This window comes from Argentina silus (assembly GCF_951799395.1).
Source record: "Argentina silus genome assembly, chromosome: 1".
NCBI lineage: Eukaryota > Metazoa > Chordata > Actinopteri > Argentiniformes > Argentinidae > Argentina > Argentina silus.
This window is the reverse complement of record NC_139655.1, coordinates 14,251,887-14,267,964: the sequence shown is the minus strand read 5'-3', so window position 1 is coordinate 14,267,964 and position 16,078 is coordinate 14,251,887. Positions and strand designations below refer to the sequence as shown.

The 16,078-nt window shown below is 45.2% G+C and overlaps 1 protein-coding gene across 1 annotated transcript in view; it reads right to left on the bottom strand.

The window, feature by feature from the left end:
- Positions 1–450: 450 nt before the first annotated feature.
- col4a6 (collagen, type IV, alpha 6) overlaps positions 451–16,078 on the bottom strand; it is a 98,612-nt gene continuing 82,984 nt past the window's right edge. The window contains exons 24-45 of the mRNA XM_083679740.1: positions 14,153–14,224; positions 13,563–13,670; positions 13,035–13,253; positions 12,410–12,568; positions 10,549–10,719; positions 9,770–9,913; positions 9,411–9,533; positions 8,981–9,162; positions 8,798–8,861; positions 8,561–8,635; positions 8,084–8,191; positions 7,784–7,891; positions 7,263–7,334; positions 6,942–7,061; positions 6,517–6,633; positions 5,885–6,046; positions 5,569–5,667; positions 5,236–5,382; positions 4,786–4,902; positions 4,328–4,519; positions 3,739–4,025; positions 451–3,522 (exon numbers count right to left, since the gene is read on the bottom strand). Coding sequence (XP_083535866.1) covers positions 3,262–3,522; positions 3,739–4,025; positions 4,328–4,519; positions 4,786–4,902; positions 5,236–5,382; positions 5,569–5,667; positions 5,885–6,046; positions 6,517–6,633; positions 6,942–7,061; positions 7,263–7,334; positions 7,784–7,891; positions 8,084–8,191; positions 8,561–8,635; positions 8,798–8,861; positions 8,981–9,162; positions 9,411–9,533; positions 9,770–9,913; positions 10,549–10,719; positions 12,410–12,568; positions 13,035–13,253; positions 13,563–13,670; positions 14,153–14,224 — 3,107 coding nt within the window. The 3' untranslated portion in view covers positions 451–3,261. The remainder of the gene's footprint in view (positions 3,523–3,738; positions 4,026–4,327; positions 4,520–4,785; positions 4,903–5,235; positions 5,383–5,568; positions 5,668–5,884; positions 6,047–6,516; positions 6,634–6,941; positions 7,062–7,262; positions 7,335–7,783; positions 7,892–8,083; positions 8,192–8,560; positions 8,636–8,797; positions 8,862–8,980; positions 9,163–9,410; positions 9,534–9,769; positions 9,914–10,548; positions 10,720–12,409; positions 12,569–13,034; positions 13,254–13,562; positions 13,671–14,152; positions 14,225–16,078) is intronic.

Here is a 16,078-nt window from a genome sequence, read left to right as displayed (position 1 = left end):
TTGGTGGCGAGCACCAGGAAGTGTAAATGATTTGCATGTGAGGGATGTACTGAGAGAAAGAATGGAATTGCTTGGTGAACCAGTTCGGCTTTTGTTACTTGTAATAAAAGTCTCTGAATAAACCATCAGCTCTAGTCTTTGGCATTTTATTTCAAAGTATTTTAACTTGGAATTCCACCACACTAACAAAAGTAATAATATGGCAGCTGTGTCTTTCAAGAGGAAGGAGACAACAAGGTCAGCATGTTATCACCTAAATGTTACTTTAATCTTGTCTTTTCAAGCGCACAGCAATGTGTAAGTATTGGTTAGGTAGTCTGTATGTTTCACTCTTCAGGAGGTAACTGTCTACAACAACAAAGTAGTCATTTTGAGCCCTTTGCATCACATAGACTTGTCATTAGTCAATCATAGAATGTCACGTTTTCACATACAACCATTCTTAACTAGTTAGTTTAAATTCTTTATTTCATAGTCTGAACACAAAAATACACATTTCAGACACAACCAGTCTAGGGTATCCTCTTTGAGGAAAGTGTTGCACAACTGCATTTTCATCGTAGGCACTTTTTTCTCCAGCAAACATGTAAATATATGGATTTTTGTATTAAAAATATCAATGTATCTGGGTTTTTTTCTCCAATTGGATGGTGGAATGAAACATCAGAGGACAATGTCAAAACAACAAAACATAAAATGTGTTTTTATCCTTTTGTGTTATTCAAATAATCATAGATGAATATATTTCCATATAAAACATATCCTAAAAACATTTTTTTTTCGTTCTACCATCAAATGTACAGACCAGGCCCCCAAACATTCTGTAAATAACCTCTTAAAACCAGGGGATACAGTGAAGTAAAATAATTACAATCTAGATTACAGACAAGAAAACACGACAATTGAGGAAAATAAAATAGTCCTATAGAAGGTGTACATAGACTCAAGGCTACCAACGAGAGATGGGGCCTATGTGCTTGACATAGTGGTCATAGTGGTTACAAGTCACCCAGTACCTTTAACAGTCCACGGTTGTCTACCAGTGATGTAGTGGAAGCTAAACGCATCTTATCCACCTTTTTATTTTGGTGAATAGGGTTTACCCACCTTTTCTGCTAGGTCAATGTTGTTTGCATAAGGGTTTACCTAACTATTCAATCCATGGTGTTCATTTTTACCACTACATCCCTGATGTCTACAGTAGGTATGAGTTGTCTTTAACCCCAGATCTCAGATCAGATAATCAGATAAAACACCCCCCCAATCCACACCGTAGCCATTAGAGGGGGGTAAAGAAGATCTGACCCTGTATCACATGGTTAACAGCAACTTCTACATACCCTGTCCAAGGATGTTGAAACGCTAGGGACTGAGGAGAGTAAAGAGGGACTACAACTACACAATAGGCCTTGCTCTGTAAAATGTAAGAGTGTAATAAGCATGTGAAAAGCGTGTAATAAGCATATGTACAATAATAAACATTCTAATGGAGAGTGTGTGAGTTGTGGTTCCTACAGCACCTAAAGGTTATTATTTGTCGTTGTTTTGGCTCAAGGAGGGAGGGGTGCATAGAGGGGGTTTCAAAACCCCTGTTTTGGTCACAACATAAGGAGTAAGGATATTGAGGTGAGTGAGTGAGAAGAACCACGGAGAAGAAGAGGATTATAAACAACTATAACACTTCAATGATATGTTGCAGCACACTAGGCTTGGTCGCTCGTCCCAGTCGCAGGGGGAGGTGTATTCAAAAGAGATGACATAGTCATAAATGTGTGTGTCGTTGTACTCTTGAACGCCCCCCCCCCCCCACCCGTTATTCCAACCCTGTTTGTTTGTCGTCGGCGTTACAGCAATTTAACATCTTTAGCATATTCTTCTGTAAAGACATGAATGTTGTAAATGTTGGAAACAAAGCAATTACAAGTGGTGAGAACCTTCAGGTTGCCCTCCATTGCTCTAGCTAAGCTGAAAGGGCACAGGACTGAGAGGTTTAACGTTGAGATATGTCTTCCCTAGACTGCCTTTTTTGTTTTTTATCTCACCCAATATAGGAATTCACATCAGTGCAATACATTTACATACACATAAATGGGTTTTATAATTGATCATATGACCTTGTTTCTAGTGATTTGTTATGGGATATCACCACATTCTGTATGCAACTCTAAAAAGTGCTGCTTCACCTTCTTTCTTTCTTTTTTTGCCATTGGTTGAAAATAAAGTACTGCATTTCAAGTTGAGTCTCAGGGTAGCACCAAAGAAAGGATACACTGTATGGATTCTAATAGGATCACAAGCATATCTCTAAATCTCTCATCACATATATGGTCACAACATAAGGAGTAATATACAGTATATATATATATATATATATATATATATATATATATATACTGTATATATCTAAAGTGTTGACATCATAGGTGTCGTAGGCATGAGTATAAAAGGGGTTAGCTAGCAGTAGAGTTAACAAAGGTAAGTCGCACTGTAAGTGTATGATGTTTCTCTGGTGTGTTGCTGTAGCTGTTGTCATGTAATGGTATGGAGGCTGGTGGAGGTCGAAATCTCAGGACGGGCTTGTGGTGATGCATGGAATGGAATGAGGAATGGTATCGAACACGTTTCCTCAGTCCATTCCCTGCTTTCCAATGAGCCTGTCCTCCGATGTCTGCCTCCGCCAGCCTCCCCTGGTGTGTACACTCTAGCGGTTCAGTGCTGTCCGAGGGTGATCTGGGTGCACGCACTCTCCGAGGTAGCCGAGAATGATTCAAAACATAATGAGAAAGTAACAAAAAAAGACACATACATACAACAGACGATATAGCACCACTGTCAATGATAGTCTAGTGAAGAACAGTCACACCATGATCCCTCTCCATCCATCCCTCCCTCCCTCTCTCTCTCGCTCTATATATCCATCCATCTCTCTCTCTCTGTTATCGATAAAAGGGCATCATAAACACACAGAAAGGCCCTCGTTGGCCCTTCAAGACCCCCTCGCACCCTCTCTGAGACACTCAAGTGAAGAAGGAGGGGCTCAAATTCAGTCAAGCAGTCAGTCAATGTTTTGTTTTGTTGTTTTTTCATATCCTAAATCTCCACCATCATCATCGCTCTCTCTTTCTCTCTCTCTCTCTCTCTCTCTCTCTCTCTCTCTTTCTGAGGCATCATGTTAGCATCACCATCTCCTCCAGATGTTTCAGTCTCTCTGTACCACCATATTCTCTCTCTCCTTCTCTCCATCTCTCCATCTCCGTCCAGCTACAAGAGCTTGCTGCAGACTTGGCAGCGGCTGACCCTGGTGCGTAGCTGGTTCCCCTTCAGCGTGTCCTGCGGGGGGGAGTCGATGAACTGCCGGGAGGCCTCCACGGTGGTCAGCCAGAAGCTGTACTTGTTGGCAAAGTAGTGGCAGGTGCCCTTGGCCCCGTTACACTCGATGAAGGGTGTGGCACGGAAGTCTTCCAGACAGGACCCAGGAGACACCAGGGACTGGCCGCCACCCTCTGCACCCGCTGCAGTGTGCTGGAAGAGGGGGAGGGAGAGGAGACAATACTTGGCTGTTAGAGTCTGGATGGAGCATTAGACCGTGCTTATTGTGTAGTGGAATAGGTTTACACAACATCTGAGTTCATGGATAGCATTGGATACAATACTGTTTCTTACAGCTTGAGCTCACACACACACACACACACACACACACACACACACACACACACACACACACACACACACACTCACCATGAGGAAGGAGTATCCGATCCAGAGGCTCCTCCAGCCTGCAGGGCACATGGGGATGGTGAGGTCCTGACTGTGGACCGCTACAGCCTGGGAGGGTGCCTCGCACACAGAGCACCTGCTGATGTACTGGCTGATCTGCTCCTCACCCACCGGCATCATGGGAATGGGCGCCGTGGTCGACAGCCAATAAGATTTGTCATTGCGGCTGGCGTAGTAGCATACCTCGTTGGGCGTGCAGTAGAGGAAGGGGATGGTGTTGAAACGAGGGAGGCAGGAACCGGCTAGACCTGAAGTGAGGGGGAAGGGGGGGAGGGGAGACAGAGCGGGGGAAAGTAAGGAATGGAGAGAGAAAGTGAAAGAATGAGAGAGAGACAGAAAGTGAAAGAGTGAGAGAAGAGACACACAGGACCTTGAATGATAACACAGAGTTTCAAGGTAAAATAAAAACACCCTCCTCTCACTTTGACAATTACATCACATGTTCCATTAGCTTTAAAGTATCCTACCCTGAGAGGAAGCCATTAGGACAGAGCCCATGACCCCCAGGTCCTGGTTGTGGGCCTTCTACTACACTGATGATGAGACTCACCCAGGTCCTGGTTGTGAGCCTTCTCCTGGCCTTCCACATAGAGCAGACTGTAGCCATCCCACAGCTTGGACAAGCCCTGGGGGCACATGGGTACCTCCGTGGACTGGCTGTGTTTCACCAGGGTGTAGCCGATGCTGCTGCTGCGGCTGGAGCCTCCCGGGGTACCGGGCAGGCCATTCTTACCAGGCTGACCTGGGGTTGGGGGGGGGGGGGGGGGGACAGTCAGTACAGGCCAGGGGGGGATGTTGCATACAGGATGAATAAAAAGTACTAAGGTGGAATCACAAACGTAGACACACTCACACACACATAGATGGGCAGGCACACGCACGCACGCACGCATGCACGCACGCACGCACGCACGCACGCACGCACACAACCACGCACGCATGCACACACACAACCACACAACCACACACACACTCCATCTCACTCTATCCCCTGCGTATGGAGCTCACCTTGTGACCCGGTGGCTCCAGGGAACCCGGGGGGTCCAGCATCTCCCAGAGGTCCAAGTGGGCCGTCAGAACCATCCCTCCCCAGCTTCCCCACAGCACCAGGCCTGCCTTTACCGCCTGGGGGACAGGAGAGGAGAGAGAGAGAGAGAGAGAGAGAGAGGAGAGAGGGTTAGAGTACATGACCTGGGCCACAGTAGGCCAAAGGAGAGAGGGTTAGATGAATACTGTTAGGAAAATAATTGCCCCAAGAATACCCACTTCCTTAAAAAGTTTCAACTCGTTTCCTGCAGTAGTAGAACCAAACCTGCCTTAAAGATCTGGAATACAAGTCATTTTGTTCACTGTGTTTTCCAGTCTTAATTTTTTTTACTTGTATTCTATGACTCTCTTGGGGACATTTATCAGTCACTATGGTGGGAAAGAATGTCATTGACCCTGTCTTGTACTCACCTCCTCTCCCTGGTAGGCCAGGCTGTCCCGGTTCTCCTGCGTAACCCGGTGCACCGGGGTTTCCTGTGCTACCCATTTCACCATACGGTTTCCGGTACTCCCCTCCAGGGATGACGATACCTGGGGCTCCCTTACGACCAGCTCGACCTGGGGGGGAGAGATTGTGACAGGAGCAATAAGACAAATAAGACAGAGAGACACAGACAGAAAGAAAACCATTATTGAACGATAACTCAAGACAATCAGTCTGACTTCCAAATTCCTTCCATGAAACTTCACTGCCAAACACAAGCTGAGATAACAGTCAGCGTGTGTTAAGGGTCAGTCTCCTACCTCTGTATCCCTTGGGTCCTTTACCACCATAGTATCCTGAATCTCCAGGTAAGCCAGGGCCTCCTGAGCCGCCGCTGTACCCAGAGTCACCTCTCTCTCCTGGGTGCAACACAATCACAACACAGCCCATGAGAAACACACTAGAATCACATCTCTATTACAGGAGATTCTTCAAAGCATCACTGCTCATCTATCTATGAAACGGGTGAAACGATTCAGTGTTTCTGTCATCATTTAGCCTTATGCACCACCAATAAAATGTCCACATTGTCGAATGTCAATAACATTTTCTGATCCAGCGATTCCATGACCCCACCTTTGAACCCACTGCCTCCGGGCTGGCCAGGGCCGCCAGGGCCAGCAGGGCTTCCACGTACACCAGGGGTGCCGGGGAAGCCTGGTAACCCAGTGTCGCCTCTGTCTCCCTGGGCTGTACCGGGACCTGGTGGGCCTTGTTGGCCAAGAGGACCACGGAACCCTGGAGGAGAGGAGAGGAGAGGAGAGGAGAGAAGAGTTTATAAATGCTTATACTGTACATGAGATGGGAGTTGGTGATAGATGCTTCTAAATGCTTAGTGTTGGTGATAGACATATATGTGCTTATAAATGAGATTAGAGTTGGTGATACATGCTTATAAATGTTGAACAACAGAGCAGTATTTAAATTAAGGATGGAGGAGAGGATGGAGAGGAAAAGAGAAATAAGATAAGACAAATTGACTAGGGAGGAAATTATAAAGAGGTGGCAAAGTGAGGGATAAAGAGAGAAGAAGAGTTAGAAGAAAGTTAGAAGAAAGAAAATGACAAGAAAGAAGAGAAAGAGGAACAAAACAAGGGGCATGTGTAAAAGAACTAGAGAGCTGACAATTAGAATATGACAACAGGGTAAAGAAAGAGAAACAAGAGGAAGAGTGAAATAGCCGCATATTCAGCAGGTGGTGTATTTACCTTGTTCTCCATCCAGGCCAGGCAGGCCGGGGTCTCCCACAGGTCCAGGGAAGTTAGAGCCCACAGACTCCCCACGAGGGCCAGTCAGACCTGGAAAGCCTGTCATTCCAGGACCCCCTGAACACCGCACAGAGCCAGAGTCAGAATGTCTCCACAACCATATTACACTGCAGCAGTACTAATTCAAACCAGCACAAACTAATGACAAAAAATGACATTTTAGTAAGTGAATACAAGTTGAACTAAAACATCCCATTCTAAAGCCTGGTTTCCCAGATAAAGATTATGCCTAGATTGGCTGTTGAATCACACTTTCAATGGACTCTCCATTATAGATACCTTTTAATCTGAAAGACACCTTTTAATCCTTTCAACCAGGCCATGTGTCTATAGCTCTAATCTCCAGCTGCACATCTCTGTCTCACCTTGATCTCCCCTGGCTCCCTTCTCCCCGTTGAAGCCTGGGCCTCCTGAGAAAGACACGCCCCTCTCTCCCTTCAGACCGTCGGCTCCAGGGGAGCCAGGACGACCCCCCTCATTTACACCTGCACATACAGGGGATTACAATCAGACTGATTAAGGGTGTATATGTATACATGCACACTGACAGTGTCTGATTATTGTGTTGTGTTGTATACTACTGCATTATAGTTAAAGTTCTATTATTGTATATCGTAAGGTAACACTATATAAAAAACCCCCAAGAGAATGGAAGTGACATAGACCTATGTGGTCAGGAGACTGACCTGGTGTTCCAGCTGGTCCCTTAGGTCCAGCCAATCCGTTCAGCCCGTCCAGACCAGGTGGCCCAGACAGACCTGAGGAGAGAAAAACACAATCAGCACCATCACATCAATGAGAGATACATAGACTATGTTAATACCCTGTCGTCAGCTCTGTATTATCTTTGTCTAAGATTGTTTGGTATTGTGTTTTGTGTTTCCCAGCAAGAGCAGCTGTAGAAATTGTGACGGCTATTGTGGATCTAAATAGTACTATAGTACTATATTTGATCACTAGTCTAGTAGTCTATAGTTCTAATACTACAGTTTGTTATCCATGTCCACATTAACCACTGATCATACAGTACAGCTCTGTCATCTTAATACACAGTAATTGTGTTGTTCAAAAGAGAGAGGCCTGTTTTGATTCTCTGTACAGGAAGGCATTTGAGGCAGCCGTCATACAGGGGAAACAATGCTAATGGCAAATGCTATTTTACAACTAACTATGAAATGTGTATATGAGGTGCCAGTGTGTGTCTCACCTTTTTCTCCGGAGGGGCCATGGGTGGCAGGTTGACCAGGTGCCCCACCTAGACCAGTCCCTCCTGGGTAGCCGTTCAGACCCTTAAGGCCAGGGAACCCATTGGTACCTGAGGAGGTGGGGGGGGGGGGGCAACCCCAAAACACAACCAGGGTGAGCAACAGACAGGCATAATGGTGAAGTGATGATGAGGTTGATACTACAGAGGTTAACTGGTATTACTGGAGTGTTTAAGCCTAATTGGTGTAAGAGGCTTCTAGAACAGCACCGAACCATCTTAATAATAAGACACATCACTCACCCATGAGTCCGGGTCTGCCTGGGTCTCCCGGGGCACCCTTCTGTCCACTGTAACCAGGGGCTCCAGGGAAACCATTGTCACCGGGAGCGCCATCGTTGCCACGCCCACCTGGGAAAAGAGACCAATCAGGTGTCAGGAGTCAGACCTATGGCTTACTGCACTGTACTACAATGAAAAAGATGGGCCAATCAGAGAGAGAGAATTAGAACTATGACATTACATTATTTATAAAGACCTCCAAAGAGGGCAGCAACATGACAATGTAACAGTACAACAATACACTATAGCACTGAATGTAACAAAAACAGTTCACTATTAAGGCAATGATGACAGTGAAAAGGCCTTTAAAACATAATGATACAGCTAATGTTGATACAGTTGATGCACAAAATATTTCATGAAAACCTGAATGTCAGAACCAGAGATATGAGGAAGGAGGATGGCTAAGCCCCCGCAGCCCAGCGGGGTGGGACCCACCTGAGTAGCCGTTGTCTCCTGGCAGGCCCTTGGCTCCAGGACTCCCAGAGTAGATGTACGTTTCACCTCTCTCTCCTGAGGATGAATGTGGAATAACAGTACAGTGAGAAGTGAAGCTACCGGCTAGAATGGTACAGGTATGAGGGGTTAGACAGGTGAGAGAACACCACAGGTATGAAAACAAACACACCCAGGGAAGAGTTTAACACAGGTGAGAAGAGGACAGAGGTCACCTACCTTTAGCACCTGGCTGACCATTGCTTCCACTGTTGCCAGGGTAACCAGGTCCACCATCATCACCCTATGGGACAAGATATCATGCTCAGTATAACATAGTGAAGTGTGTGTGTGTGTGTGTGTGTGTGTGTGTGTGTGTGTGTGTGTGTGTGTGTTTGTGTGTGTGCGTGTGTTGGAGTTTACCCTGGGTCCAGGCAGGCCAGGGAAGCCCAACACCCCTGGGGAGCCCTTGGGTCCAGGGTAGCCTGGGGATGCAGGGGATCCAGGGAAACCGGGCTGTCCTGGCTCTCCTTTACTGTTGTCAGGGTACCCAGGCAGGCCGGGCTGGCCCTGACGACCAGGCTGTCCTGGGAAACCCTTATCACCTGGGGATACACAGGCACAAAATGGTGGTTTTAGGAGGTGGTGGGGGGAAACATAAAATGGTCTTTCTCATGCTTTAATTTAGGGTTTATGATATACAATATCATGCAATTTCATATGTGTTTCTTCAGCGTCTCTGTGCTACCTTCTACATAATGAAGTGGCTTGATAAAGACAAAGCAGACTTGTATGGATCTTGAAAGTCAAAGACACCTTCTGATAACACCTTGTGATAATAACAGTACTGTACCTCGAGGTCCGGAGAATCCAGGATGGCCGCTGCCACCACCGTCGCCCCTCTCTCCCTTCTCCAAGTACTCAAATCTGGGTGGTAGAGAGGCTGGGCCTGGAGGACCAGGGTACCCTCGGTCACCTGGAACACACACACACACACACACACACACACACACACACACACACACACACACACACACACACACACACACACACACACACACATACACAGCACAGTCAACATGAAAGTTATCTACACGTTGCATGTGGCTACGAAGAACAACTGTAAAAGAAAAACAACTGTGTGCAGGATTTCAGACTTCACTTTCAGCCCTCCATTCTACTGTCCATGTAGTGGTTCTGTTACTCCCGTACCCTTGTGTCCTGGTGATCCAAACGCTCCTGGTAGTCCATCTCTTCCTGATCCTCCAGGAAGTCCTTTTCCTCCTGGGCGACCAGGAGTTGCGGGGTTACCTGGCAATCCGGGGAAGCCGACCAATCCAGGGTAACCGCTCTCACCTGGCAAAAACAATGACAGTTGTAAATCAGGTCAATCGCAGTGTCACAAATGCAGTGGAGGCTGATGGAGGTAGAAATCGGAGGACGGGCTCATTGTAATGCATGGAATGGAATGAGGAATGGTATCAAACATGTGTGTTCCATTCTGTTCCATGCATTGAGCCCATCCTCTGATTTGTACCTCCACCAGCCTCCCCTGCATTCTATCTATCCCTAGCAGTAGTCTGAAGGATTATATTGGCTGAGAGAAATACTCAAATGTTAAAATATAAAATAATCCAGCTGGTCAATGGTGAGGCATTATGGCAAGGGAGTTAGCTATGGTTAAAGCAATAAAACACAAGAAGGTGGGCCTACATAAAGTTAGAATCAGTAGAACAGACATGCCCATTCAAATCTTTGGTGTACCATTTGGAAGTTTAGTTAATTGTAATTCTATGGTGCCATATTCATTGTGATATCAGCATGGCTATCATGTGTTCAAAAGCACCTTACCATGTTGTGTAAGTCGGTGTGTCATTTTGTACACTTTTTGATTTTTGTCTTTTCACCCCGTCCAGTTGATGGAGCTTAAGGACCATGTACTGTGTTTGGTTGGAAACCACCATAAAAAGCAACAGAAGAAGAAACCCTACCCTTCCTTCCTGGTCCTCCAGGGATGCCATCGCGTGTTCCGTGGCCTGGTGGTCCTGTGAGACCCCTGAGTCCTGGAGACCCATCAGTGCCTGGCCCACCTCTGGTGCCCTTGGCCCCAACGGGGCTTGGGAAGCCGGGGTCGCCTCTGGCGCCCTTCAGACCTGGGTAACCTGGAGCGTGGGAGTGAAGAGGATACCAGTTCAGACACATATACTTCAACACATAAGACATACATTCTACCAGGTGAGCTGCTTCACAAAGGTGTTATAGACCTGCTTCAGAACTGGTCAACTTTGGTCAACTGGTCAGTAACACTGTTATCTACTTACACTTATTACATTGCTATAAATATAACTTACTTTATTACACTGTTATAAACACAACTTACCTGTATAACACTGCCAACGATAAGAACAATGCAAATAAAACGCCAATCATAATCCAAGATGATAAAATACAGGACTGTATTATGTATTGCGCCTATTCTGAATTAAAAAATAAATAAAATAAAAAGCAAGCAAAAACTAGGCACAACCCATGACAACAACAATGTAATACAATTGCAATTGCATTACATTGTTTCATCTTCTACATTAGGCTGAAATTGCACATTTATGAAGGAAAGGTAGATATATGGAAATAATCAATGAAAATGTCAAAGAGGGGTAGAAAAAGATGCACTATATCTGCAGTCAGATATAACTTACTTTGTGTTTGTGTTTCTTCAAATCTCTTATCCAGAGATATTTAAATGATATTTTCAAATTCATTGTCATGATAAAATGTTGCACTACTATAGACTCAAGTGCAATTCCAGGGTGAATAAACTAGCTCAACTGCCTATTACCTTCTAGAAAGCCTGGATTTTCTAATCTCTAAAAGCTTCTAGAATAGGCCTCTAGACTTGTAGGTCAGTGGGCTGGATTGTTAAAATGGGATGAAAGCGGTAGGTAAGGGATCACACAAGCATGTTACAGTTGCTGCTGTACACACACTGGCCAGCAGGGCGTTGGTTAGATTTAGTAGAGGTCCAACACACAAATACAGCTATGATTAGTTCTACCTGAAAAAAAACATAGAAAGTTGAAAATAAACTTTCATTTTTTTTCCAATTCTCTCTCTGGACACTCTCTTGAAGAGCATGGAGAGGTAGTCAGATGGGTGGGGTGGGGAGGGGTGGTTAGGGCAACTGGTCTAAAGCCGGGGCATGGGCGGGGCATGGGGGAAAGAGTATCTCACCTTGACAGCCTAGGGAGTGACCCAACACCAAGAAGAGAGGGATGGAGGGATGAGAGGATGGATGAAGATGATGGTGATGGTGTAGGAAGAGAGGAAAGAGGAAAATGAGGAGGAGGAGGAAGAAGAAGAGAGGATGGAGATGGAGGAGAGAAGAGGGTAAGAAGAGATGCTTTTGGTGGTGAAGATCAAAAACAGGCAACCACAGTGAGAAACACAGTTGAGAAACACACTAGAGAGAATGGATCAACCAGGTGAAGGGTGCGGGGTGCATTCACAACCAACAGGCATGTAGGATGTTCTCTCTATGCTAAAAATGAAAAAGTCTAATAACAGGAAAACATCTCCTTCTCAGGACCTTCTGGAGGGACCTACACAGAGAGAGTAGAAGTTGCCCTTCTTCACTGATACAGGGTCAGATGTTTCTTCATCCCCACAATGGTTACAGTGAGGATGTGTGGCAGGGTAATCTGATCCTAGATCTGTGGTTAGCTGCTACATCAAACCTGGTACACACTGGTTATATGGGAGGTAGGGCTTGAGGTCAATGGATTAATGTCAACATTCCTGAAAGATTCCACACAGCTCTGTTGTGATAAGAGTCAACAGAATTCCCTGTCTCACCTGGAGATCCTGGAGATCCTTTGCTTCCAGCTGGTCCCTGAGCACCAGGAGTTCCGCCCGTGATGCTTCCTGGAAGACCAGGAAGACCGGTCGCTCCAGGGTAACCATCATGACCACGCTCCCCCTTCGGTCCGGGAACGTTGGACCGTCCGTCAAAACCTGGGACAGCGAAGAGGACAGGGGTCAGACACAGGGAGGGAGAGGAAGAGACATAGGCCTACATGACAACAGATATAGTTGTCATTGAAATGGATCATGCAAATGGACCTTCTCAGACCTTTTGTTGTTCTGTCTTATGCGCTATTGGATCCATGACAAGATAGCCTATGCACTGTATGCCGTGTATACATAGAGTGTAGAATAAACATAGGTCAATGAAAAAGTTTAACAACAGGAACACATGATCTCAGGACCTTCTGGGGCAGGGTCGTTTTATCGTTTTATACCCTATACTCAGGGGTGGCATGGATCTAAGATATTACTTCAGTAGTTGAATAATTCCCATGCAGGGTAGAGTAGTTTGAACATACTGAAAAAGTGCTATATCAATGCAATACATCATTATTATTATTATTGTAAAAAGTAATATATCAATAAATCAATAAATCACTATGATGAAACCCACCAGGTACTCCAGGGAGACCTGAGAATCCAGGCTCTCCCTTGTCTCCTTGTAGTCCAGGCAGGCCAGGCTGACCATTGAGCCCAGGCAAGGCCCCCAGCACCTCCCCAGGTCGGCCCTTACCCCCCGAAAGCCCAGGGAGACCGTCCTTCCCTGGAGCTCCAGGATGACCCACACCTGGGATACCTGGGCCCCCTGCATCTCCTCTGGGGCCAGAGAAACCTGATGGAGAGGAGAGGAGAGGAGAGGAGAGAGAGGATGAGAGTTCATTCAATTCCATACAACTTTATTGTTGCAAAGTACATGACACCATTACAATATACACACAGTGCATCACACATTACACATTTCAATTACAAATAGATCAGCTAGAGGGAGAGAAGGTAAACAAGAGAGCAGCACGAGTCATGGCACAGGTTTGTCGATCTGTGATCACTAGATGGCCATGCTACAGAGGACAGGAGTGTCAATGAATACGATCCAAAGTGATAAAGAGGAACAAGAACAAGAAGAGCATGAGGTGTGTGTTACCCTGTGGTCCAGGTTGTCCTCCAAAACCAGGGTCTCCTCTCTCTCCCTTCCCACCGTCAAACCCAGGGCGACCAGAGCCCCCGGGGAAACCAGCCTGGCCCTTAGGACCTACACACACACACACACACACACACACACACACACACACACACACACACACGCACACACACACACACACACACACAGCTCAAATAACTATAATCACATTAACAGTAAACCCATCAGAACCTCCCTTTATGGTCCTCCTAAGACACTAAACAATAGTAAAAATCACAACATCACACATAGTTTAAACCCCATATTTGACTATAAATCAATACTCATAAAAGACCAGGGGATGCTGTAGAGGTGGAAATTTGAGGACGGACTCATTGTAATGCATGGAACGGAATAAGGATTGGGATGCTACCATTCCTCACACGTGTTTGATACCATTCCTCATTCCGTTCCATGCATTACAATGAGCCCGTCCTCCGATTTCTACCTCCACTAGCCTCCACTGGTTCCTCTAATTGCTCTGAACCTCCTGAGACTTCCTGGTCCGATGGAATAAAGGTTGAATATTCTGGTGTCTATGCATATGAAGGTACCTGGTCTTCCAGGTTGACCGGGGTATCCGGGGGCTCCATCATCGCCAGGGATACGACAAGGTAGCGTTACTCCTGGTAAAAGTCACATCATGGTTAACACACGCACACACACACACACACACACACACACACACACACACACACACACACACACACACACACACACACACACACAGGAATAGAGCAGGGAAGGAAGGACTTCTAGGTGCTGCTGCTACACACTTACACACTACCTACGTAGCTCTTACATACTTACACACTACCTACATAGCTCTTACATACTTACACACTACCTACGTAGCTTTTACATACTTACACACTACCTACGTAGCTTTTACATACTTACACACTACCTACGTAGCTCTTACATATGAACACACTACCTACATAGCTCTTACATACTTACACACTACCTACGTAGCTCTTACATACTTACACACTACCTACGTAGCTCTTACATACTTACACACTACCTACGTAGCTCTTACATATGAACACACTACCTACATAGCTCTTACATACTTACACACTACCTACGTAGCTCTTACATATGAACACACTACCTACATAGCTCTTACATATGAACACACTATCTACATAGCTCTAACTTCTATATTGGCCATCAATATCATACATTCTGCTTCACTACTTGCAGTAAACACTACATGATCCTAATGCAAGTGTCTGTGACTCCCGCGGACTGAAGTTGCCATGCCGATCTCTCTACTGCTGGCATCTACTGTCATGGATGCTTATCTGTATAAGTCTATTATTCATGGGTATGAATTTATTTGGTTAAGTGTGATTGGATCATGAGGATGTTATATAGTTAGGTCCATATATATTTGGACTCTGACACAATTTTTGTTATTTTAGCTGTTTACCAAAACATATTCAAGTTAGTTATATAATGAATATGGATGAAAGTGCAGACTTTCAGCTTTAATTTGAGGGTATTCACATCCAAATTGGAGGAAGGGTTTAGGAATTACAGCTCTTTTATATGTAGCCCCCCTTTTTCAAGGGACCTTTTTTCAGGGAAAAGTAATTGGACAATTGACTCAAAAGCTGTTTCATGGACAGGTGTGGGCTATTCCTTTGTTATTTCTTTATCAATTAATCATACCACATCATCTGTAAAACACGATGGAGGCAGTGTGATGGCAATGGCACTGGGTCAGTAGTGTTTATTGATGATGTGACAGAAGACAGAAGCAGCCGGATGAATTCTGAAGTGTTTAGGGATATACTGCTCAGATTCAGCCAAATTCAGCAAAGTTGATTGGACGGCGCTTCACAGTACATTTGGACAATGACCCAAAACATACTGCGAAAGCAACCCAAGAGTTTTTTAAGGCAAAGAAGTGGAATATTCTGCAATGGCTGAGTCAATCACCTGATCTCAACCTGATGGAGCATGCATTTCACTTGCTGAAGACAAAACTAAAGGCAGAAAGACCCATGAACAAACAACTGAAGACAGCTGCAGTAAAGGCCTGGCAAAGCATCACAAAGGAGGAAACCCAGCATTTGGTGATGTCCATGGGTTCCAGACTTCAGGCAGTCATTGCCTGCAAAGGATTCTCGACAAAGTATTAAAAATGAACATTTTATTTATGATTATATTAATTTGTCCAATTACATTTGAGCCCATAAAAATAGGGGACTGCATATAAAAATGGTTGCAATTCCTAAACATTTCATATAATATTTTTGTTCAACCCCTTGAATTAAAGCTGAAAGTCTGCCCTTCAATTGTATCATGATTGTTTCATTCAAATCTATTGTGGTGGCGTACAGAGCCAAAATTATGAAAATTGTGTCACTGTCCAAATATTTCCGGACCTAACTGTATGTTGATTGAAGCTAGTTAGTAATCGATTGATTGAGTAGAATAAGTGTGTTACAGTCATGTACAGTTAGAGG